The sequence below is a fragment of the Cupressus sempervirens genome, chromosome 9, assembly GCF_028749045.1.
Source record: "Cupressus sempervirens isolate cs-2001-9-10 chromosome 9, ASM2874904v1, whole genome shotgun sequence".
Lineage (NCBI taxonomy): Eukaryota > Viridiplantae > Streptophyta > Pinopsida > Cupressales > Cupressaceae > Cupressus > Cupressus sempervirens.
Genome location: NC_143126.1, coordinates 148,550,188 through 148,576,844, shown reverse-complemented (window position 1 = coordinate 148,576,844; position 26,657 = coordinate 148,550,188). Strand labels below are relative to the sequence as shown.

The 26,657-nt window shown below is 37.2% G+C and overlaps 1 protein-coding gene across 1 annotated transcript in view; it reads left to right on the top strand.

The window, feature by feature from the left end:
• PHYLLO (2-oxoglutarate decarboxylase/hydro-lyase/magnesium ion-binding protein) overlaps positions 1–26,657 on the top strand; it is a 327,122-nt gene that overhangs the window by 174,357 nt on the left and 126,108 nt on the right. The window contains exon 16 of the mRNA XM_089799357.1: positions 11,038–11,105. Coding sequence (XP_089655483.1) covers positions 11,038–11,105 — 68 coding nt within the window. The remainder of the gene's footprint in view (positions 1–11,037; positions 11,106–26,657) is intronic.

Below are 26,657 nucleotides of genomic sequence, written 5' to 3'. Positions count from 1 at the left end.
GTTATTATCATGCCTTTATGAGTATTAACTTTTCAAGAGAGGAATTAAGTGTTTGATATCTCATATCAAGTGTTCAATTGCTATATGTTATGTAGTGGTACAAAACTGACATCAATAGTAGTGTGGAAGATAGTGGAAAAATAAATGCTTTGAGGAAAAGTAAGGAAAGACTTAAGCTTAATCAACAGAGATTGGCGACCAAAGTGTCAGATTCAGAGACAGTTGATATGCCGAGGAGCGGGGTATATGGTTTCCGCTTTGCATAGACTGGCAATGAGGATGCAGGGAAGAAGGCTTGACTTCTCTTCAGTTGGCATTCAAGAGACAAATGTACCTACATTCAGTATAGCACCCACTAATCCCATATGCAGTATTGATGATGGACTTATTTCTCAAGGACATGTGGTAGTGTTAGTGGCAGTAAAGGATAGCGACATTGAGCCTCTGCAAGTTCAGGATTCCAAAGTTGTCACTACAGATAGAGCAGGGACTATTGGGGCAATTGTTACCACTACTTGTTCAGACTCTCTTAAGGAGGGGATTGTTATTAGAGATTTATGTCAGTTGTCGCAATGTTTCTCCAAGGTGGGAGACAACATCTTCCTTAGGAGGGGCTGATACATATATAGTCACTGAGTTGTAATATTGATGATCTAGGTATTACAACATAGCCAATCGATGTTGGATCATGCTCTAGCATTACTAATTCACAACTTGACGTAATCGTGTGCAGATTCAGGTGACAACAATTGAGGCTCTGTCAAGTGATGGGGATACTAATAGTATGGACACCTCTGATGATTTGTTGGATAATGCTATGAGTTGCACCGGGTATGATATCCCTTGCTAGTTATCAATTGATGACTCCGAGGAGGTTTTGGATGGGTCCCAAGATCAAGATTTACAGGGACTTTCTGTTGAGGGGGAAATAGGGTCATGTAAGGAGTACTGTACAACAAGGGTTTCCGCTTCTTTAGAGGATGTGTTGGTTGAGGTACCAACTAGTTGTATTTTAGTTACAGATGTGTGCAAGGAAAATTGCACACATGGTGAGTAGTTCTAATTCAGTTTCCTATCACAATGCAGATAGTGAGGGAGCGAGCTTACATGGGAGGCAAGGCTTACATAGGCATCATGTGACTAGTCAGCTGAAGGTGAGTGATAGTGACATCTCTTTAGCTCTTGAGCATTATGATGTTATCTGTCAAATCTTGGCTATGATTGACGTGCTCCTATGTCATATGAGCACAGTGATAATAGTCTCTCCCTAGAAGAGATTCACGTGCTTTGGGAGTCTATCAGGATGTTGAAGCATAATTACTCACACTTAGTTGCTGACAAGGATTACCTTATGAAGTGGGGTAACACCTATTATGAGGCATTGTTTGGGAAAGAGAAGGTGGATGAGCTAATTCTTGCACACATGGTGAGTAGTTCTGATTCAGTTTCCTATCACAATGCAGATAGTGAGGGAGTGAGCTTACATGGGAGGCAGGGCTTACATAGGCATCATGTGACTAGTCAGCTGAAGGTGAGTGATAGTGACATCTCTTTAGCTCTTGAGCATTATGATGTTATCTGTCAGATGTTGGCTATGATTGGCGTGCTCCTATGTCATATGAGCACGATGATAATAGTCTCTCCCTAGAAGAGATTCACGCGCTTTGGGAGTCTATCAGGATGTTGAAGCATAATTACTCACACTTAGTTGCTGACAAGGATTACCTTATGAAGTGGGGTAACACCTATTATGAGGCATTGTTAGGGAAAGAGAAGGTGGATGAGCTAATTCAGGGGCTTGAGGTGAGTGTGGACTCTCTTCAGTGTACTCAGTTGGCTCTTCACGAGTCATGGTCACAACTGGATGAGGTGACCATGGAGTCGGAGCATGTTCGGTCCACACTAGCCCCAAATCCAACTCATTTGCACATTGTGGTGGTTAGTGGTGAGTTTGCTTCTACGGTTGGGGATGAGGGACATGATGATGTAGCAGTCACATTTGTCCAGGCTATGGATGTAGTAGGTACAGGGGAGATGAGAGCATCAATGGAGATGAGCTCTCATGGTGATTTGCTTCATCTTGTGGGAAGGGAATCTATTTCTTCATTTCGTATAGTTGGTAGCATTGGACAATTAGTAGTGCCACATTTTTAGAGGGATCAGCTTTAGATTGCAGGGGAGCAGGTTGATGCTTCCACACATAATTTCTACTGTACTGAATCATTCATGGAGTATTTTCTTGAGAGTGGTCGACATTGTTGAGAGGGTTGCCTAGGATCCTACCCAGCTAGTAGTTGTACGAAGTCAGAGATTGGAGGTGTCTCCTAGTTCTGGTTTGGTACTTATGAGCCATTGGCAAAGATTGGGGCTTTTTACCAACATTAGACAATGGGGTATGCTCATCATTTTGCTTTTGACCCATAGTTAGAGGATTTGGTTTCACGTCGGTGTGGGTTGGCTCTAGTTTCATACCATCCATTATGGGATGGGTTAGCTGCAGATTGGATTAACAGCTACAAGTTAGACCACTTGCAGTATCTACACACCTAGAACAATTTATCAAAGATTGGAGTTGGTAATAGTGATTCAAGTACTTATGGTCGTTATCATCTCCACAGTGCAGTTGGGTGTGTGCCAATTTGATAGGGACTCGAATGTTGACGGAGTTGGTATTTCAGTTGGATTGAGTTCTGATGAGTTACTGCCGTCAAATGCCTACAGTTAGTTTCCAAATGATTCTCTCATTGATCTCAGTTAATTGGGTGTTGGTGCTATAGGAGTTGCTTGTACACGATAGGGATAGTACGCACTTCTACGCTTGGGATCTAGGTGGACTATGATTTCGTTTTGCTCTAAGATAGCAAGCTTAGGGAGGGAGGACTGTAATGTCCCATTTTTAGTAGGTACATGCAATTTGCTTGGTTAGTTCATCATCACAACTCTCGTGAGCTAACAATGGGATTTGGTTCCGATGAGCTCCGTTGAGTTAAAGGAGTCAAGTGATGCTCTTAGTTTTTATTTCAGGCTTTTGGTTTGGGCTCCAAGAATATTAGAGGGAGTGTCTATTTATAGTAAGTCACCCTGTCTAGTCCATTCATCACCTTTCTTCATCAAGATCACTCTGGTGTTGTCAGATTTTGATTTTGATGCTTCTTAAGTTATTTTGTAAGACGGGTGAATTATTTTTATTATTCATCTAAATATGTTGAAGTTGCTATTTTTGTTGATATTGTTTATTGGCCACCTGAGTGTCATAGCTTGTTGGAACCAAGTTGAAAAGTTTTAAATCTTGAGCACAAGAAACAATGGCCTCGCGTGTAAGAATTTCATGATATGGTTGAAAAGGTCATTTTTGGGAGCCAAAAGAAATTAGTAAACTATATTATATGGCGCTTTAATATATTTAATGTTATGAAATGATGATTTGCTAAGGAAGCTTCTTAAGTGGACTTACATTTGGAAAACTGGTGCCATTTGGAGATTATAAATATGAGCCCATTTACTAGGAAAAGCATCCGATTTAATATTTATTTTCTTTTGTTACCTTGGTGACATATTCTTACGTTTTGATTTTTGTGCCCTTGCTGAAGTATAAGGTTTATAATTCTAAGAATTATTATTGTCTTCCTATAGCTGTGTTCACTGTGGTTGGAAGAAGTTAATGGTGATTGTTCACTTCTCTAACTGTGGCATATTGTTTATGAGAAGTTGGAGTTCATGGCCTTGCTGGAATTTAACAAGTTGCTATGACTTATATTCTACCTGTGTTTAAAAGTTGGAAGGTGCCTATGTTCACAATTGGGTTGTTGTGCATCATCGGAGGCAGTGTCGAGGGTTGTATGTGCCTAGAGATCAACCCTATACAATCCACATCCATTTACCATCAGCCTACATGCAAGTGTTGGTGTTTTTGAGGGGCTGCGGCTAGGGTTTGCATTTCATAAATTCAGGTGTGTGGCTATCTTGGTAGGCGTATATGTGTAGACAAAAGGCCTACGTTACAATTTTTGAGAGCTGCAGTTAATAATACAAGGACAACGTTGACTGCTGCAAGTTCAGGTTTAGGGGAAGGGCTGCATTTCATTCATTGAAGACAATATACTGTTGAAGTTGTTGCATTGGCCCAGGTTCTCTGTAATAAATTTAGTTTGAGTAATTTCAATTTCTATCTTCAACAAATTATGTGAACAATGGAATTGCTAGCAAGGGTCTACATTATTTATATGTCATGGCAACAGTAGAATCAATTGCAATTAAAAATCAGTGGCACCGTAGTTGTTTATGCTTTGCAAGGATTTTTAACATTCAATATTGTTCTACAAGTTCAAACATTTCAAACTATTGCATATTGTATTCTAATCAATTGTGTAAATGATATCATAAGTTGTCTGCTAAGTGTTTAATAAAATGTCAAATCATCAATTTGATTAAAGAAATCGGTGAAGTCAGAATTGTTCAAGTCGTAGCCAGATCAGGGTCTTTAGATGTAGGACGCTATCCTTGAGTTGTCACATGGTAGTACTGAAGAAGTGGGTACTTATGACGCAATGTATGATGCAGATTCATGTCATGATGAGTCTGATTTTTCAAATCAAACCTTAGAAAATGAGTTTGAAGATCATTTTGCAGTGGCGTTATTTGTTAAGGTATATACCAGCAATACCTTAAATGTACATGTGTGCATTGACGGTAGCACACAACATAATGCTTCTGATTCAAACTGATTTGAGTCAGAGAGCTTGTATTGGAATGGGCAGTTACAAATTTCTCATCTTTTGATTGAGCCACTTAATGTGGATATGAAAGTTGATCCTCTACTTAGTGGAGCAGCCTCTAGTGTTTTGACTAAACATGTTGAACGTAACGCTTTACAATGGCACGATATTTTTACTAATATGTTTGAGGACAATTGTGTTATGCACCATCATTCTCATGATATAGAAGCTTGTGATAATGAGAAAGTCAACACTATGATATCATCCATCAAGGGAAGCCCTACACCTATTGGTAAACACGAAGATGTCAAGCATATGAGAGCTGGTCTGACATACATTGGCATTAAAGAGGTAAAGAGGTTTAAAGAAATGAATAAAGTATGGTTGCAAAAGGTTACAATGCTAAATCGGTTGCTGCCAATGCCAGACATCGTCTTCAAGAAGTCAAAGGAAAGGTCAATCTCATCAATATAGCAAGGCAAATAGGGATGGATAACGTGAGAAGAGTCTTATTTGAAAGAGATAATGAATCTAAAAATGCATCTAGTTCCAATTACAACAATGAAGTTGATCAGTTTGTCCAGTTAAAGGATTTGGTAAAGACTCTGAACATGAAGAAACAAGAATAATTTGGGGGTTCTTCATGTGTGGCTGACATTGTTCATAGCTTGGAGACTCAGTTGAAGGTGAAGGAGTTTGAGATTATTGCAGGATTATCTCATCATGACATGATGCACAAACAGATTGAGGATCATATTTTGGCAATTCAGAAAAACATAGATCGAAAGAGGAAATTAGTAGCACCCCTAAATCGAGAAACACTTAATGATTTGCATAGAAACAAGTTGTGTTTTTATTTCAAAGGGTTGTATGAGGCATTCCATGATTGTCCATTAAGGCCTAAGAAGAAGACTAACCATGTTATGAGGGCATTTTATGAGGATTCTGAATCTGAAAATTCAGATCAGCAATCTGATCAAACAGAGTCTAGAGCAGCAGGATCTGAACATGAGGAAGAGAAGGCTGAAAAAGAAGAGAAAGTTCAGCTAAAGGAAGCACGTCTCACTAGCATACAGCGTGAGGGGGTCTTTAAGATGCGTAGAGTTTTAGCTTGACACGGGAGCCACGGATAACTTCATTGATGCCTAGTTGGTTAAGAGATGCAACATACAAATAGAGGACTTTAAGGATATAAGAGTAAAGTGTGCAAATGACTCTGCTCTTAGGTGCTACAAGAAGATTTCAGATCTGCCCATACGTTTGAATAACTTTGAGTTTAAGGCAAAAGTTTATGTGGTGTACATGGGAAATAATGATATGATATTGGGGATGGCGTGGCTTCATAACATAGCTGAGTTTACCCTCAATCTTCGTGACATGGAAATTAGATTTCAGATGAATGGGAAGACTTGTGTTAAAAGCCTTTAGAGACACTAGCTGCAGGACTATATCTTTCAAGAGGATGGAACAACTCATGCGTCCTGACATGGTTGAGTGGGCAGCAGAATGTGTTCTAATGTCACTACAGGAGGAGTTGCAAAAACCTATTTATCATCTAGACATACAACAATTGAGGCAATTTGTGCTAGTTTTCTTGGATGACATCTTGGTGTACAACAAATCATGGAGGGTGAACAGTGTCTCTGCTATAGTGTTGTCTCTATAGTGTCATTGCTAAAGTGCTATCACTACAGTGTTGCTGCTTCAGTAACATCCAGATATTTTGGGCAGTTTCTAGGTTCTCGTTAATTTATATTTTGCATTTCTTTGAGGCTAGATTTGAGTCTTTTTAAAGCATTCTAGGGATTTAGTAATCAGTTGTGGAAGCATTGTAATCTAATTTATATCAGAAAGATTTCATTTTAAAGGGATTACAATATCATTGAAGTTGCATGGCAGACGTTTGCCTAATATCATATTGTTGTAGATGCATATTGTCCCATCTTTAACCAATGCTTATGCATTTCAAAAAATTCAAAAACATTTGCATCTTCATTGTTAGATACTTTGGACTTTTTGCAAGCGTATCTATTAAAGTTTGGCATTTAGAAAGAATCCGAATTTAGATCAGCAATATATTCCTTGCGTGCAAAGTGTTTGATGAAATTCTCAAGTCATGAAATAAGAAATTTGAATTCAGAATTTGCAAGGGATATTACAATTTCTAGTTTATGAACCCAAGGCTCAGTTGTAATCTTCCCACTACCATCAAACATAGGTAACGTGAGTTTTTTAGTGGCATGCCTAAGGTCTTTGTTTCAGCTCCTCTGTCTCTGATCTTGTCTTGTCCTACAATGCTCTCTCCGATGACTCACAAATCCATCAAGGCTTATGTATTCCCTGCCCTGTGGTGTCAATAATTTTCAGTCAACATTTGTTGCCGTGGGATTATCTGCAAACATTGTCTCTTCACTTCTCTGGCATTATCTTCTTTCGATTCATTTCTTAGGAAAGTAGAGCATGTAGGCCTGTCAATGGTATGGGTTGGAGCTCTTTGTGCTATCCTCCTATCATCATTTGGTACTTTGTTTTGTCTTTCCTGTGGGTTCATCTGTTGTATCATTGTAGTAAATGCTCATAGAGCCTCAGCAACTTGATGCTGCCATGTGTTTAAAAATCTTTTGTGCTTCTCTTTCTTCATTGTTTTCCCCATCTCTTCCTTCATTTCTCAGCAGATCCTCTCCTTCCCTGTCACCCATTAAAGGCATGTCCTCAAAATTATTTTCCTCTTGTTCTTCTCTCCTACAGGTGTCATACTTGTGATGACCTCTCTGTTGTGGTTGCATATGAATCTCAACCCTCCAAGATGACAGGATCAAAGGTTCAATACCACTATAGTTTCGCTTGATATATCTGATTTTTGAACTCAAATAATATTGTCAAGCACTTTGTATGCGAAGTGGTAGCTTGCCAATATGAATTTCAGTTTGCTTGTTTTGATGTTTTGTGATGCCAAGATGTACTTTGAAATGCTTTTCAATAATGCAAAGTGACTAGCCATAATGTACACATAATATGCAAGATTATTTATTTATTTTTTTGTATTTTTCAAGTGCATATGAATGATTTAACTTATGCAAATCAGTACCTACAGCAATATGACATTTTTACAAACACTAGTGATGCAACTAATATTTGAAGCAAATAAGTACGAGACTTAAATGAATTGAAATGACTAATGGCAAATGCTGATATAAATAGCCACGACTCTTGGCTGAAAAAATAATGCACTCCCAAAGTCTGAGTACAAATTGCAGCCACTATGTCTATTCTGTATGCTTATGAAATGAATGCACATGATAAGAACCTGGAAATGATTAGCAAGATATGTGGTGATGTGCCTTGAATTTTTATTGGAATTTTTGATGCCCTTTAAGCATGAAGTCACCCTTCCCCAGTATAGCCACCGCTATCCTTGATCTGCATTCTTCTTAATAAATAAAGAAGCAATATTTGCCATTAAAATTTGTTGTGGAAGTGATAACCAGCTCAGGAATTGATTTCTCCAATACCCACAAAAATCTGAAGTCTAAACGAAGAGCAATGAACAAAAACCATAATTCTGCCATGGCTGTTCCTTCAATTAACAGCAATCTGATACTAATTTTCAGACCTCAGGAAAGCTTTCAAAATCCAGCCAAAAGTCATTGCCAAGACTCAGAAAATGGAGTGTCCAAGTACCCATATGAAATCTATGCATAAACAAGCCTCCATGAGCAAAAACCTGGTTCCTCAACACCACTGCAATATGATTGAAATTTGCATCAGAATTATTTCTTCAATCATTTCTCCACAATTTTGGCTCTAGGCCACTAAATTTGGCACAAAGGAGAGACTGAGTTATCTCCTCCAATAACTACAACCCTTTGGAAGTTCTTTCCCAACCTCAGCAATGCAAATCAATGGGAGTTTCCATTCCCAGTGACCAATATAGGTAGAAACCCTTGGCTCCACAATGAATACATCAAAGAAAATATCAATTTTTTGATGATTAGAAGCTTGGATGGTCCTCTTTTCATCTTTCTCTCCAAGAGGAGCTGGAACCTTCAAGAAGCTTCTATAATATAATTAGTGACTTTATTAAACTAATTAAATATAAGTTGACCTTTCAATATTAATTTATTTGATAACCTTACAAATAATTAATTAATTTCTCCTTTAATTGTCCACTTAGCCTTCGGGTGCACAAATGATATGAATCACTAGGATGGCTACAAAGAAAGGGATATTACAATTAGACCAAAAGATTCACAGCCATGAACTAGGAATACATGAATGTTAGGAAAAAGGATTCTAAGGTGAATAATAAAAATGACAATAACTATATGGAAATGTCAAACCATTTTTTTCTTGGGAAAATTTAATGTTGGTAGCCTCAAACTTATGAATTCTAAATTTTAACTTTGATGCTATTAAGAGTGTGCATCATTTACTTTCTATATAGCTTTATTTGACATGATTCTCTATGTTGTTATGCTCCAATACCTAAGTTTCAATGTTTGAATTCAACTTATAGTTCAGCAACAATAAAATTTGGACGAAGTTTGACTTGATTAAAAAATAAAAAATAAAATCAGCATTAAATTTACCTTACATAAATTTAATTTTATAAAACATAATTAATATATCCACAAAACCATCAAAACAATCTAACATTTCTAATTAAGCTTGAAATCAATAAAGATATAAAATGAAATGAAATAATTTCTAGAATTTATTTTTTAAATAAAACAATAACTAAATTTTGTTTAAAAAACATAAAATACAAATTTTATTATTGTAAACTATAACAATCTAAGTTACTGATTCGGCCTCCTAGAGGATGGATGCGAAAGTAGGTGCGGAGGGGTGCTGGAGGCGGATGGGTGCGCTGTGGGTGCCACCTGGAAGCCACTCACAGGCACCCGGATGTGGGTAGATGCCTGTGAGTGGCCTCCGAATGGCACCCACAGGGCACCCGGGAGCATCCACAGGGTTCCTCACCCAAAAAAGAAAGACAAATATTTTTTAATATTTTTTTAACATGTGGCATGGTTCTATTAGGCTTAAATCATGAGTAAAATGAGTGAAATAATTAAATAAATGTAATGAAAGATAAGAGCGATACGACAGATTTGAACAGCAATGAGACATTGATGCCTCAAAGAAACTCTTTGTGGGTGAAAACTTCAACCAAATAATACTATATGTTGAGTGCTTAGAAATGGCTTATCGAACTGATTCCACAGCTCCTTTTGAATTGCAGTAGGTTTCTTTGCAAGGGGTTTCTTTTGGGTTGCTATCTAGTTGAGCTTATATGGCAATGCATTTTGCAAACCTTTTCAAGTTTGAGAGCATTTTAAGTTGCCATGTTTGTGACAAATAGTGAGAGGAAATTCTCTCTTCAAATTATACAACAGGATTTTTTTTAAAAATTAATCGATGCCTAAAATCTGAAACAAGTAAACAAATTGCAGATTATGTACCTTGTACAAATAAATTTCTAGGGGTTTTGCATCTAAACAAAATGCTTGAAAGAAACAATGTACATCATCTTTTGATCTTGAAGATAAGAATACAAGACTAAAATTACTTACACACATCCATACACATCCGCATCCCCCCCCAAAAAATCCCGCATCCCATATCTGCTTCCTGCATCCACTTCAGAATCTGCATCCGAATCGGTAACTTAGATAAAAATAGAATAACTATATTGACTTCTATTTTAAAAACATATTAATAAAATAAAAATTACTTAATTTTGTTTTATTTAAACGGTATATGACTAGTGAACTAAAACATATGATTTTTGAGTATTGCCATTATAGAAGTATTTGGTTGAAATATTTTAAAATATTTTTCCATTTGTTTGACTGCTTTTTTATCTTGGAAACGCAAAAGGTTGACTTCATTTCTCTGCAACCGCAAACATTCACACCTCTGTTGTCATGATGTCTTTAGAGTACCAAAAAAATATGTGCCCTAACCGTAACTTTTGTTGACCGCTGTCCTATCTAGTGCTCAAACTTGTGCAATATTTGTTCTGCCTTAGCTGCTTACACCATCTTTAGCAAAAAAATTCCAAACAAACTTCAACGATTTTTTTTTAACTCATCTTATTTCAAACTTCAAGCCAAAAAAATTGGTGACACTTATTACAGTCTAATACCATTCTTTTTCCCAAATGTCTTTATGGAGTATTTTGTAGAATTTTGTCTTCCCTGTATGTTGTTCAAGGCATTAACTTAGCTATTTGACTTTTATGTGTAGTCATACAAATATTGTCTTCATTATACTTGTATTTTTTATATGTATTGACTACTAGAACTTGATTTTTTAGGTGGTGTTTATGGTGGGAGACATATCATTTCTTCATGACACAAATGGATTAACATTTATGAAAGAGAGGTATGGTATCTTAGTGTACTCATGTATATATGTAGAATTGTTTTCGTTGATTCTATTTACGACAACTCTTATTTGTACGATTAAATTTTATAATAGAAGATTTTGAAGTTTTGTCTATATTGCTCGACTATCTCAGTTGTCTTGTCTGCCCTTGTGTTTTTTTTAAAGCAGTTAAAATCTCCCACAAAATATAGCTTTTCTAATTAAAATTATTTACTTTCCTTGGAACAAGATGAGTTGACGGTCATTATTGTCTTCAAATGTTGTTGTATGTCGTTTGTTTTAACTTATAGACACTTGAAGCATGTGCAAAATAGTTTAAATAAGATTTTAGGGATGATTATATGTAGGGTTTTATCCATGGTGATCAAGAGAACATAATGGAAAACGACCAATAATTCTATCAAATCAAAAAATTAAATGAAGTCCTATCCTTGAATTGACAACTTCTACGGTGGTTTCTTTCTTGCCTAGGTTACTAGTTTGGGTTTGTGTATCTTTATGTGACAAATAAAATGTGTGGCTAGGTTTAACTATATAAAAAAATTGAAATCGTAAATATTTATATACATAAACTTGATAACCACATAATACACATCTAATAAACAAAACAGTCTAATCTTTTTATTAGATGATATGTAGCTAATACTAAAAGCTCGATCCACTTGATGTGAACTTACTTAAGCACATAAAAAAATAGAACTGTGATATTAATGGTAGAATTTGTTATAAACAAGAAAAATATACCTAGGACCTAATGTCTAGAAGATAATTAAAACTTTAGAAGTAATAAATAAATTCTAGTCATTATTATGGATTTAAATTACAATGTGTAAATTACAAATATATAGACATGTTGGACCCATGAATGAAGAGGCGTTTTTTCTAAGAGTTGACTCCTAATTACTTTTATTTTAAGTCAATAAAACCTAGGGACTGACACCCTCCCCAAAACCTTGAAGTACTTGTCCCTGGGATGTCCTTGCACTAGGTACTTGGAGTAGCCAAGTACCCCCATCTCCACCATTATGCAACTATGTTGCCACCGAGAAGGAAACTTGAATTTCTATTTGAATTCTGATTTTTGAATGTTACTGTTGGGTATGTACTATGTTGAATGTTCAATAGTTTTGGTTCGTGTTTCTATTTTACTATGTTCGAGTATTTTAATATTGTATGTTATACTGAAACATCATTTCATAACTATCATATCAAGCTCTATATGTATAGTATACAACACCCCCTTGTCTCGCTACCCTCTCACGGTTGTCCCCCCGCTGTCGCGAAATTGAGGCCCTTTTCTCCCTCGTCCCGAAAACTCGTCATGGTGTCCCGACATACCCAAGCACCGGTGTTACACTAATTCAAATCACAAAAAGAGTGTTGATACAATGCCCCCTATTAGGACTTTGCTAGATTTTTTCCTGAATTTCCCAGCTAAGTTTGCTTGCACTTGGGAATGACAACTTGTAAGGTTCCTACTAGGAGTGTTAAATAATAGATTTGTCATTGTTTTAACTTATAATAGCATTTATAAATTTTTGTGTGTTTCAAGTTACCTTCTCAATGCATATGTATATGATATTAAGAGGCATGTATCCGTATAGACATGTCTCTTTGACTCTCATTAGTTGTCAATAACATTTGCTTATTATCATGATTAAGAATGTGATAATAACTTATATGATAATATATTATATTTCTACTTTATTATCAATAATACTAATGCTCCATGATAATAATTGTGAAGGATAGATATCAAATGTTTGAGACCGATAGGTCATTCAAACATTCGATTTCATCGATGGGAATCATCCAATTGTTGCTACAATCATTAACACTTCCTCTTAGCAATGGAGGATAAACAACATAATTAGATATTGCCATAGTACAAAATCAAGCATGGCATGTTTAAGAATATCTTTGATCAAAAGATAATCACATTTTCGATATCATCTCATGGTATCAAGAGTAATGGCCTCAAAATATCAAGTCACGTGATATTCATGAAGTACCTCAAGTAATGGCCTCAAAATATCAATTCGCATGATATTTACCAAGTACTCAAATGTTCATAAGGTATGTGCACACGTATCCTCAATAATACTTACCATAGGAATATTATATTCATGATTTATTTAAGGAAATGAATCCACCATGTAAGATATAAACTATAATGATCTGCTTAGACATCATAAGATATCCATCATTCTAGAAGACTAGGTTATTGTAAAGATTGTGACCTTCCAACAACTTTAACAAATACAAGTGATAGTTATTTGGAAGTCGTCACTTCCTCATGATGTACACAAGGGGCAGGCCAATTAAAATCATTGAGTCACACACATGACATCAAAAGTTTATATGAAGTCACCATGTATACTCTCATGTGGTGTTGTCATGATATCCACCATTAACATTTCTAGAGGGTGGCACAAAGGCTTTCACCTCAAACTTCTCTCTCACAGAGAAGGATGCATTATAGTACATCTCAAGTAGTCACTGATGTTGAGTCTTCCTCTCAATAAGGACTCTGGTTAATAACTCCAAACTTGTCTTCAATAATGTATAAACTTCACTTTGGCGCAAGGATGGAACTTCATCTCATGAATCATGGTTCTCTGACTGATACAATTTCTTGATGACCAGAGAATCCATCTCGACATGGTCTACTCCCTCTGAATCAATATGGCCAAGATCATCAAAATTTCACTAAAGCATATCCTCTATATGCTCCCTCTCTTTCCAAGATTGCCTCTAATGAAATGTCAGGATCTCTCTTCATAATCTCAATCATCAAAGATATTCGCTTCAAGAGCCTCACTCTATTAGGCATGATCATTAGATTTGGCTAAATGTGCTAGATCTAATACTACCTTTGATTTGTTACAGACTGTATAACATCAATTCTCTGACTTGGCTTAAGAATTATTTGTAAAAAATGATTCAATCAACTTTCATCCCTTTGTTCATGAATAATCTCTTCCAATGCGCTACTATAACTTCATTTGTTTGCTGCCAGCACTATCCTTTTTTTTAACTTTGCATTTGTATTCAATGTTCTGTCTCTTTGTTGAATAGGGCACAATACATAAATAATGCTCAAAATCTTTTCAACTACCATCAGCCAACTCCTATGATTAACTTTTAAACAAAGTATTGCTAGTTCTATTATAAGGTTTTTGGCCCCAATATTTACAACCACTCAAATGTAAACATTTGTTGAATATTAAACTAATTCCATTTACTCGGCAAAATACATAGCATTTCAATAACTTATTTTGAATACACCGTTTCAAATATAAAAACGATTTTGCTTCTTGCTTGTTAGCCCCGGACCAATTCATGATCAATCATTGCCATTTAAAATAAACAAGAATTAACCTTGCTTCTTGATTGTCACCCCGACCTGACATATACTTTGAATAAGACAAAACAATATATCCTTGACTTCTATTTTTCACGTCATTTGTTGCGGACGCGTTACCATGTTGCTTTTGAATCGATAACTATCCTTTGATTGATGTAAAGACAATACATTTTATTTGCGTGATATTGTGTCTTTGTTATACACAACACTTTTACAATGAGTTTGAACAAATTCCTTTTTATATACTAAGCTTTTATCGGATAACAGTCTACGCATCTTGTATAGCATTTCCTTCTAAAGATTTTCAATGTGTCTGTAATATATCGTTGCCATAGGCAGTAGATGATTCTCATTAAAGAATGATAATGATCGTTCTAACCACTTCAGCCACATCATTTGGTATGGAACTTAGACGGTCTGCACACCACCTCCCTATAATAGGTTTCTGTATATTTCAATTTACTTGTAACTGATTTATCTATTTGTCGTCTCAAACCAAGGCCCTGTGACAGAAAGCAAACCTGGTTGTCAATGCCACCCAAATATACATATTCTATTATCTTGTAGACAACACCATAATTGCATTTGGCTCTCTTTTATTAAGCAACATCATATATCTATTCAATCCTATAAAGCACACATTCCAGGCTTATGACTTTGACATTGAATATGTCAAAGGGAAGAAGAATGTGCTGGCAGATGCAGCCTCACAAAGACCACACTTGTGTTCATTGGTAGAGATATTAGCTGATTGGAAGGAGATTATTGTAGTAAGTATGCAAAGGATCAGTGGGAAGTAGGGTTGGTTGAAGGCACATTTCAAGATGACAGATACATGGTGAATGGTGATCTCATATTCTATAATGACAAATTCTATCTGGTGCCTTCTTCATGCATTAAGGAAGTGATCTCAAGAAATTTCCATGATGCTTCGTCGGCTGGTCACTTGGGTTTTTTCAAGACTTACAGGTAGATTCGAGAGAGATTCATTTGGAAGGGACTTAACAATGAATTCCTAAAGTATGTGAGAGAGTGCTCAATATGCCAACAAAATAAGAACGAGCATACATTTCCAGCTAGACTGCTTCAGCCCTTAACGTTTCCAGTTTAGAAATGAGAAAATATTTTGATGGACTTCATTACAAAATTGTCGAGGGTGTAGGGTAAGGACTATATTATGTAGTGGTTGATAGATTGACTAAATTTGTACACTTCTACGCTATTGCAACCAACTACATAGCAGCCAGAGTAGCAAATTTGTTTTTTAGAGAGGTGTTTAGGTTACATGGGTTGCTAAGGAATATAGTGAGTGATAGAGATAGTGAGTTCTTGAGTTTATTCTAACAGGAGCTTTTCAGATTGAGTCACACAAAACTTTACCCCCAATACTAGCTACCATCTACACTCTAGTGGCTATACAAAGATAGTAAACAAGTGAGTTGGGGGTTATCTGCAGATTATGTATCAAGACAATAGAATGCTTGGATTTGATGGTTGTACTTGGGTGAGTATTGCTACAATACTATCTATCACATGACTATCAAAATGACTCCGTTTATGGTATTATATGGGTATGAAGCCCCAAACTTAATGGACTTACTCTTTGGGGACAGTCGGGTGCCTAAGGCCAAGGACTTTCTACAAGGGAATCAAGACATCTTGAGGGAACTTAAGACTCCACCCTTATAGACAATCTTCTCTGAACAAGAGTGGTGTGGAGAAACTTAAGCCACGATTTTATGGACCATTTAGAGTCACTCAGTGCATTGGAGAGGTAGCCTATGAGCTAGAGTTGCTAGCCACCAACAAGGTGCATAATTTGTTTCATGTTTCTCGACTCTATAAAGCTTTGGGCCACAAAGTAGTACCATCAATAGAGTTGCCACCCATGGACGAGGAATGGAAATTGATATTGGTTCTTGAGGCAATCATTGATACTAGGGGAGAGGACACTTTAGAGCTATGTTACCCCTGGTTTTCGAGATAGGGGGATGGGGAGATGGGGAAACAGGTTTTTGAGGCAATTTTCCCTTGGTTAGAGTAGGGTACGGAAGGGGGACGGCTATATATATAATGTAAGTGTTTCAAATATATTCATGAATTTCAGAACTACATAACATTGTCACATTCGTCATAGCAATATAATTTAAAATTGTCAATTCCATTCATCAAATCAGCATAGAACATAGCATCAAAATTTCAAATCGAATCATCATCTAAGAATACTGAAGTCTAAGAATAGGAACATAAGATAACATCAAATGAGAGAATCAATCTACCATATATGGGTGATATGTTTAGACTTTAGAGCCCTTGCTTGTGCTTTTTGGAGGATAATTGAGTTTATTGTGCCAAATCTTTCCTAGACGGCTAGTGCTATCATATCTAGGCAATAATCAGCTAGAACAATGTATTTCTGGGTGATTATTGCTTCTATAAGAGTATTATCAAAGCTAGAAATGATCCGAGTATTCTTCAACCTAGCAATAGTCATTTCCAGGTGTGCAGTATGAATACCAAACAAAAGTTTAATTTACAATCATTTTAAGGTTTGGTTTGTTGAACAAAAGTTTGAATTTTTGGTCATAGTTGGATGCTAAGTTTGTAATGATTTCGAAAACAAATAAACTTTCAACATATGTTATGTTAAACATAACATATTTTATTCTTTTAGTGACTTCCAATGTATGAGGCCCACGAACGGGAAAAAAATTGCCATCTATTAGTGTTTTTTGAATTAAATTTTATTTTGAAATTGGAAACTTCAATCAGTCTTTGGGATGGACTGGAAACAACTATGCAGGCCCGGGACAATCAACGCCAACTGGAAACACGTTGATCATTTCCGAAGTTTTGGGGATGCGTTTCTAATTTTCTTTCTTTTGTAGGGACGACTTGGACATGTTTCCAGGCGTCCCTATATCCCTAAAATGGGGATGGTTTATGAAATACGAGGCTTGAGATTGGAAACGCATCCCCAAGTAACATTGCTTTAGAGGAGGTCAATAAAGGAATACCTAGTTATGTGGAAGAACCTGCTTGTTGAGGATGCGACATGGGAGAGTGATCAGATCTTGCAACATCCAAAGCTGAAATTGGTTGAGGACAAGCAATTTTGTAAAAGGTGGACTCATGTCCCAATTCTAGAGTTCAGAACACAATTGTCATTAGCATATTTTCCCTTGGTCCTGTAGGCTAACAAGGACTTTCAGGCCATTTGGCTCAAGCAATTTCAGTTACAGTTCATTCCAAGAAGTTCCAATGCAATAGTATGTCAATGGTAAATTGCTCAATATAGATGGGATCATTTATTTCGCATTGATATAATTTATTACACATTAATATAGTCTTTTGTAAAGTTAAATTTAATTAGTTATGTTTATTAACGTAAGTTTGTAGTTTGTGGGTAATATTTAAATTAAATGGTTCCCCTTAATTTTATAACACATTGGAGATATAAAAGGTAAAGGTGGGAAATATTTAAGAAAAAGCACTTGGAGGAAAATTGGATCTGCAAAAAAATTGGAGGAAGAAAGCAACGTTATGTTTTTTTATCCCACATTGACAAAACAAGTGAATGAGTCCATGGGAAGTTGCATAAAGGAATGAAATGCTCTCTTTTTGGCATGTTGGGACATTTATGAATTTGGCAATATTATGGGAATTTTCTTCAAGGGCTTTAAGGACGCAATCCCTCTTGGCTAATGATCTTGATGTTGTTGGACAATACAGTCTTGGGATCTAACTTTGTGGAGCTTAAGGTGATATCAGTTCGTAAAATATTTGTTATTGCATTTGAAAAAGATTGCAACTTTCATGGGAGTTTGATTTGAAGGAAGAAGGCTTGAGTTTGAAAATAGATAGCTAATAAACAATTTATATTTGTTATGGAGGACTGTGTATGTTTAGAGTTGGCTACTCCAACTTCTAAACGACTCCAGGCCAACCAAACAAGTCCGAGACAATCACAAAGGAGGTTGTACCTACTTGGGATACTTCAATGCTCAGCTTATGTGCCTGCAAACTAGTGTAATGGGTCCATACAAACTGAGGAAGGGAGGGAGTACTCTGCTATATATTAGCAACATACAAGGTCTTGTAGAAGTCATCAGGGAGTTGAATTAGACCTGCAAACTTAATTCGGAGCTGCACTTTGGTAGGCAATTCGCTGTTATTTATTAAAATGAGTCATAACATTTGTAATAATGGGCTTCACGTTTGGAATTGAAGGTTAGATATATTCTGAAATGTTGTTAGAAACTACTGTAATACATTGAGTTATTTAATGTTTGGTTGTCATTGATTTTAATTTGTTAGTTGGTGCAAATTTGCAACTCCCTATTGGTTACTTTAAGTGCAAAAGGTGTTCCTATGTTTTGTTAGATTGTTTTTTATTAAGTAAAATAGGTTTTGAAGGGACCCTGAAATCCAGAACAAAGAAGGTTTTAAACAAAGGGACCAGACACCCACATCAAAAGATATTCAATAAGCTCCACCCAAAGAAACAAGACCAAGACAAGACGGGACAAAAGAAAAGAAGTGGGATACAATCAATATACATCTCCAACAAACAAATTTCTGAGGGACCCTCAAACCCCATAGATCAAACAAGAAGAAGCTAGACCAAAGAAGGTACAACATATTGTTGTGAAGTTTTCACACCATCGCCCCAAAATTATGGGGACCCCCTTTTTTCGGTCGCCTTGGCAAAAGTTTTTTTGAAGTTGTGTAGAAATTTTGATTTTTTTTGAAAATTTTGAGTCTTGGATGCCTTCAGGCCCGGAAAGAGAAGGTTAGATTTATTTTCACCCGATTTTAAGCTTGACTTTCCAAAATGACCAATTTCATCCTTAGGCCGAACAAATTTCAAAGAACAACACTTGGCAGGATAAAATTGTAAATTTTGTACTTAGACCATTTTTTTTTGAAAATTTGGATATAATTGTATAAACTTGAGTAATTTTCAAAAAATGAAATTTTGTTAGATTTAAAATTTTTGGATAATCTTGAATTTGTTCAGTGAAAAAATTAATTTTGTGATGATGAAGTCAAATAAGAAAATCAATTTTAGACTCTACACAAATGATTTATTTTTGTCAAAAAATAAAAATAAAAATTGCATGGGAAAATTGATTTGGATCAAATTGCAAAAATTGGCTTTAAATGGATTAAATTTGCCTTGAAGATTTTAAAATATTTAAAGAAATTAGTAATTTAAAATTGAAAAAATCAATTTTGGGTAGCCAAAATCCGATTTTTAATGATATATTAATTACTAAATCATCATTAAATGGAAACATTTAATGTCTACAAGGCTTTATTTATTTAATTTTTGCAATCCTTGTCTAACTGGCAATTAAAAAAAAGTAAATTTCATTTCAGCAAAATTAATTTTTGGCTAAACATTTAATTGGGACCAAGTTTGTGCTCTAATTAATGTTTTCTTTCTCCTAGGGTCCTAGTCGGCTAGCTAAGGAGGGCAGACAAATTGGGTATAAGAGGAAGCTCATTCCCCTTATCTCCTCATTCCTCATTCTTCCTCTTCATGGTGTTTGACAATTTTGACTTGGAGCAGATTTTTTCTTCCTTGGGCGATTTTTGAGAGGGCAGATTGACATTATTTTTGGCAATTTTCTTCATGATAGAAATCTCCCATGCTTGGTGATTTTCTTTGAAGGGACAGACTTGCACTCTATATTGGCAATTTTCCATGTTAATGGCAAAATTCTCATGCTTAGCGGCTTCTCTAGGGCAGATCTGAATTTTCCATTTTGGCGATTTGTTTTGGCAAAGGAGATCATTTTCAGAATTGCAAAGTTGGAGGGCAGATTTGTTATTGTTTAAATTTGATGTTATGTTTGCTAGAAGGCTGCGATTTTTTTCTTTGCCCTAGCCGATTTTTAGGGTCTCATTTTTCTAGCAAGAAGCTGCAATTTCTACCAAGCTTGGATGATTTTTGGTTGAACGAGGAAACAAGTGGTAAAGTCTGATTTTTGTGGCACATGCATGGGCAATTCCAAGAGCACCAAATTCTGATTTTTCCAGCTAGGGCATCAAGATTTGCAAGGGATTTGAAATTTTGAGTCTGATCCAAACTTCAAGAAGACCCGGCTATTGGTAAAGGTAATTTCAATCCATTTAGAGTTGAAAGGGGTTCTTAAGCGGATTTCGCTCTTTCGTTCTTGTCTTGTTTTGTTTCCCTTGGTTCTTCTTGCATTCATCATCCACCACTTCATCTCATCATAGGTTGAAGTTTGGAGATTGATAAGTGTAGAATTCATGATAGGACATTTGAAGAGGCAGAAATAAGTGGCAATTCCACCCCTAGGTTGAAGTTTGGAAATTGACAAGTGTAGTAATAGGACTTGGCGAGGCAAAAATAAGTGTAGAATCCATCGATAGAAAGAAGATTAGAGATCGAAAAGGGTAGTCCATATCACTTAAAATGAAGGGGCAGAAATAAGTGTTTAGGATGGTAGATGTTAGTGCAAGCAAGAACTCTAAGGGAACAAATACTAAGAAAGACAAAGAGGATATGATGCCCAAAAAAACTTTCTTCTAGAAAATGAGGCGAATAAGCGACATCAATGTCAATACAGTAAATATGATACAAGTAAAGGACAGACTAAAGAAAGGACAATCCCTCTTGGCACAGAAGATATATAGAAGTGGAATTGTACATGCAACAGCATTTCCTCCTACATTGCCTTGTCCAAAGTTGGTTATGGAATGTGCATCCAGGTTTGATCTGACCAGTAAATCCATCATTTTTTATGAAGGGAAGAGAGTGTTGGCCAATATTGGTAGATAGGCGATCGAAGAAGCATTTAACATTCCCCAGTACAAGAGCATGACGGTGGTAATGATGGATTAGGTAGCCAAATTACTTCAAGATAACCAGGACGCTTATTTCACACATCTAAAACAGGATTGGCTACGCGAACGAAAGAAGGGAGTTACCAAATCATTGAGGCTCATAGTGGCCGACTTCAAATCAGAATATGGCGATCTCGTTTTTCTCCTCGGTCAGATCATGCACCTAGCTCAAGGTATGCAATTCGAAAAATGGATGTACTTCTTTATTGATGAAATTGAAAAAGGAAAAAGAAGATTTGATTGGGCTAGGATCATAAGCGAGAATCTAGAGTTGCAACTTAGAACTATACAAAACCAAAAGCAATTCTACATGGGATCCTATCTGTTTTTCCTAATTGCTAAATTGATAAAAGTCTGGGACTTAAGGCCTTAGGAGAAGTTGGCAATGGGTTGGGGTAGTATTTGGTGCATGAACACTATTTGCAACTTCATTTGCACAACAAGAATTACAAAATATTTTGCGATGCCTTTGCCATGAAGACAGTAAGGGTATTACAAGGGACACCTGCTAGGAGATTCTCATCGGAAGAAAAAGCAAGGATCAAGAAGTATGGGAATTGGTTCATCTAATTTCCACAATTTACATACATTAGAGTAGCAGGAAGCATAGTTTGTCCCAAGAGACTTCCAAGGTGCAGATAAAGGGGCTGCAGTAGAGATGAGCTCTGATTCAAAATCAAGTGGTTATAGTGAGAGCACCGAGTACTCTCCTCTCTTAGAAGACCAATGTGGAGATGACATGACAGTTGCTAGTGGAGAAGAAGATGGACCAATTGATATTGAGCAAACAAGTTAGGCGCCCGAGGCCGTTGGTGATGCTTTGCTAGTCGAACCAAATCCAGATTTGGGGAGATGCACACCACTATAGTTAAGGCAAATGCTTATGCCAAGAGGCGAGATAATAACTGCCCGAACAATTGAAGACATCCGAGGACTAATAGAAAAGGTTGATAGCGAGAACCAGAAACAAGTGGCAAAGGTAATCAGGAGCGACAGTGATGGTCACCGAAAGGTTCAGATTGCTATACCAACAGTCAACAAGAATATGAGATAGTGGAGCATAATTTGGGAAGAAACACAGATGACATGGAATGTGAAGAGATCTAGGAGGGTATAGCTTCAATTAGAGAAAGGTTGAGGAAGGCAAATGAAAGGATCATAAAGTTGGAGTCCGAGAACAAATATTGAAGAGATTGCCATCCCATCCAATAGTTGCACCAGGTAGCCCTTCCTCAAGACATCAAGAGCAACTTAGAAGAGATATCAACTCAACTACATGAAGTTAGGGATTGGATCCATGATACAATCCAATATGGGCGAAATTTCTTGCCTTCCTTCATCTCGACATTTTGGTCATTGGTGACCGTTAGAAACAAATTCAAAGTATTTGAAGAGGAGTGGAAGGATTTCCTTCCAGTCAAGGATTTAGCTATTCCCAGGCTACAGGCATTCATTGGGCTACCGGGGACATATTTGAAAAGGGCCAAGTTGGTTGATGAAAGAGGATTAAGTGCGGTTGACTCTTGGTTTGTTGCCTTGACTACCATTTGAGAACACTCGAGGAGATACAAAAGGCAGTTGCACATCATAGCCCAAGCGTCGACACCTCCATTTCAACCATGATGAGTGACATTGGGGTGGCACTTGATTTTGAAGACATCAGCGAAGAGGACATCAATGAGGCAGGACTTGGATCGAGATTGGATGAGTTAGGAAAGGTTGTTATCAAGAAGAAACATTTGGGCACCCTTTCCTCCCTCAATGCCTTTATCGGATATGCAAAAGAATATGAGAAGACACAACAGGCAGCAAGCAACATAATGAAATCGGCTAAGCTCAAGATAAAGCATACACCTTGCCCTCCCATAGAGGAAGTCAACGAAAGGCTAGCTAGGGTCATTGCCTTAGCTAAAAAAATGAAAGAAAAAAGGGAGACTTATATTAGAAGATCATTTGATGTAAGCCTAAGTGGCAATTTCTCATTCTTCTAGAATAGGACAAGTGTCTAATTCTGATTGGCCACCATTTTGGTGCCTTCTCATTTGTTGCCACTTTTCCTTTTTTTTTATTGGCCAATTGATGAGGTGGCATCTTCTCATTGGCTGATGGGGTGGCAACCCTAATTAGGGTTTCTAGGATTCAATCTGGATCATTGATTTTGCTTTTGATCTCTACCGTCGATTGTACATTTTGGCCTCTATTGTTTACCGCATAGAGTAAGAAGTTCAACACAAGTATAACACGATTCAATTCAGAACAGGTAGTTTATTCATGTATGCACTTGTAGATTACAATCCCATTACAATGACTACAATGATCTATCGATTATATAACTGATGATTCCAAAGTCCATCTCGGACGTGTACATATACCTTTCCAAAGGGGTGACTCAAGCGACACGCGCCCGTTCGGATACTACTCTACCCGTCAGCTACACTATACATTTTACCGACAACATCATCCCCCCCCCCAAAAGAAAGGTCATTTCCGGACGACAATTACAAAATATCTGAGACAAATTAACAACAAAATACATTAATTGACTAACTACAACAAGATAGATCTGTTTCTGTCACATCACTTTCACATTCATCCTATGCCTGCACCAAATCGGACTCCAACCCATATTGCATCTGTAGCCTCTGCTAACACAATACTATCTCCTTAGCTGACCTTGATAGCCACCTGTGCTGCTTTCTATGTTTCCAACTCCTGGTTACATCTAGCCAAGTGTCGCCATACTACCTTCAACTAGATGATCAGCTCCTCCCGAGCTCTCTACGCATCCACCAAGACAGCCTTATGCCCAACACCTACTCCAAGTGCCTCCTCTGACACACAAACACTCATGCCTACAGCAGTAGCTCTAGGTCTCATCAACTGGTCACACTTCCCATGACTGATATCCGCAACGACTCGGGGTCTAGGGGGCAACGCACGAAACCCATACAAACCTACACGGAACACACCATTTTTTTTTTTTTTTGCTCTTCCACTTCCTCTATCCTGCAGACTGCATAAATGTCACACCGTTATGGCAATTACTGTTCACAAATTTTTTTGGCTTTTGTACTGCACGGATTTTTGAATTCAGCCTTCCAGTTAATGGTACAGCTTTCTTAGTACAGGTTCCTTGAAAAGTACGGCTCCAATTTATAACTTAGATGGAATTCTTCCTGATCCCACCGTACATTACGAATTGCTTGACCTGTCAAATTTTTTCCCAGCCGTATGGCTTCTCTTATGCCTAGCTTGGTACGGCTTCTCCTAGAAAGATGGTGTCACCAGCTTGTATCCATTGTTCACACCCGCTAGAAAACTGATAAAAACTAATCTCAACAATTGCCCTGATCGATTAACCTCTCCTGCTACGCCATCCCTGACTTTGAGAAACTCAGACTTCGATAATCAAAACAATTTTCTTTTTCCTTTGTACCAAAAAAATGGTCTGCATTCCTTCTTGAAGTACAATTTCCACCCCACTGCTGATCATTTCTTAATAAGTATGTATGCACAACTTCTTTATTGTTGGATGATAACAGATGGTCTTCTTTGCCCAAGGGTCGTACGGTCTTCTGTTTAAGAGTCAACCGTAGCCCCTCCACAAACCACCGTTTTTTCAACCCATCCGTTGGTTGACTCTCCATCTTTCCGATCAATTCTTTCAGTCGCCTGGAATAGGTTCGGACTGTCTCATTCTTTCCTTGTTTGGTGCTGTAGATTTCTGCCACTATTTCATTATCATCTCGGAGTAATCTGAATTTTGCTATAAATTATTTTTTAACATTCTCCCATGTATTAAGTTTCTAAGGACTAGTGTCAGAAAACCAGTCTATCGCCACACTCCGTAGGGTCGCTGGAAATTGTCTTACCCAATCATCCTCATTCATCACACCATTTGCCGTCCATATGGTTTCACACGTTTTACAATGTCTGATAGGGTATGCTAAACCATCACCATGAAACTTGGGTAACTTTTCTTTAAGGCCAGCCATTGTTTGTTGTCTTTGATTCTGAGGTACTTGTGTACCCGCGCTGTTCTGAGCTCCCGTGCTGTTTTGTGCTCCCGCGCTATTCTGGACTCCCGCACTGTTCTATGCTCTCACACTGTTCTGGACAACAATCTTGTTCCCAACAACTGCGTTGTCTGATGACAAGTCTTCAAGTGATGTTCTATTCTCCGCCTGTATCCATTCGTCCAGTGTATCAGGAACGAAGAGATCCCTCTACGCTCGTGCTCCCTTGGCACTCCGAGCTGTGCGAGTTGCTTCCCTTCCGTTCGGACACTCTCCCCTCGGCGTATACAGGTTAAGGAATTCTTCCCTTGTTTCCTCCACCAAATTTAAGCGTTGTCGAGTTTTTTCCAGCAATTCCTCGGCACTCCTCAGCCTACTAGGTGAGTGCACTCCCTCTGTCTATGCCTCTTCACCCCTTCAGTGCCGCTCGGCAATTTGCTGAAGTCTCTGTCTGCGTTCTGCTTGCTGTGTTAAAATTAAAATTTCTTTTGCTGTACTTAGTTCATTCTTATCTTTCACCTTATTCCGATCTTTGTTTGGCAAATTCGGCATCAATCTTCATATCATTCCTTCGTTCCAGGTTTGTTTGGCAACGACGCCAAATGTTTACCGCATAGGGTAAGAAGTTTAACACAAGTATAACACGATTCAATTCAGAACAGGTACTTTATTCATGTATGCACTTGCAGATTACAATCCCATTACAATGACTACAATGATCTATCGATTAAATAACTGATGATTCCAAAGTCCATCTCAGACATGTACATATACCTTTCCGAAGGGGTGACTCAAGCGTCATGTGCCCGTTCGGATACTACTCTACCCGTCGGCTACACTACACATTTTACCAACAACATCTATATAAGGCCATTTGCTCTCATTTGTAATGGTTGAAGAAAATTGTTGCATAAGATAATGCCAAAAATCGCTATTTCTTTCTCATTGTTGTGACTTGCATGGTGATTAAGAGCTTGTGGTATTGTTGCAGGTTTTCTACTTCCAATTGTTAGCATTAGATTTCTCTTTGAAGTTGTTGCAGTAAATTTGATTTCAAGAAGTTGTTAAGTAAAATTAAGGGTAAAATAGATGGATAGTTGCATGGTAGCATTAGTAGATGTTTGATAGGGATCAATACTAGGCCACTAGCATCCTAGCGGCTTGTTGGGAAGCCTTGTGTGGTAAACTAGTTTCCTTTCCTTGAATCATTGCATCTGTGGAGGTGGAGCCGCCAGTAAACTTTCATTTGATTCGATCCCCGTCCATTTGGTAATCCTTCCATTCATAGGA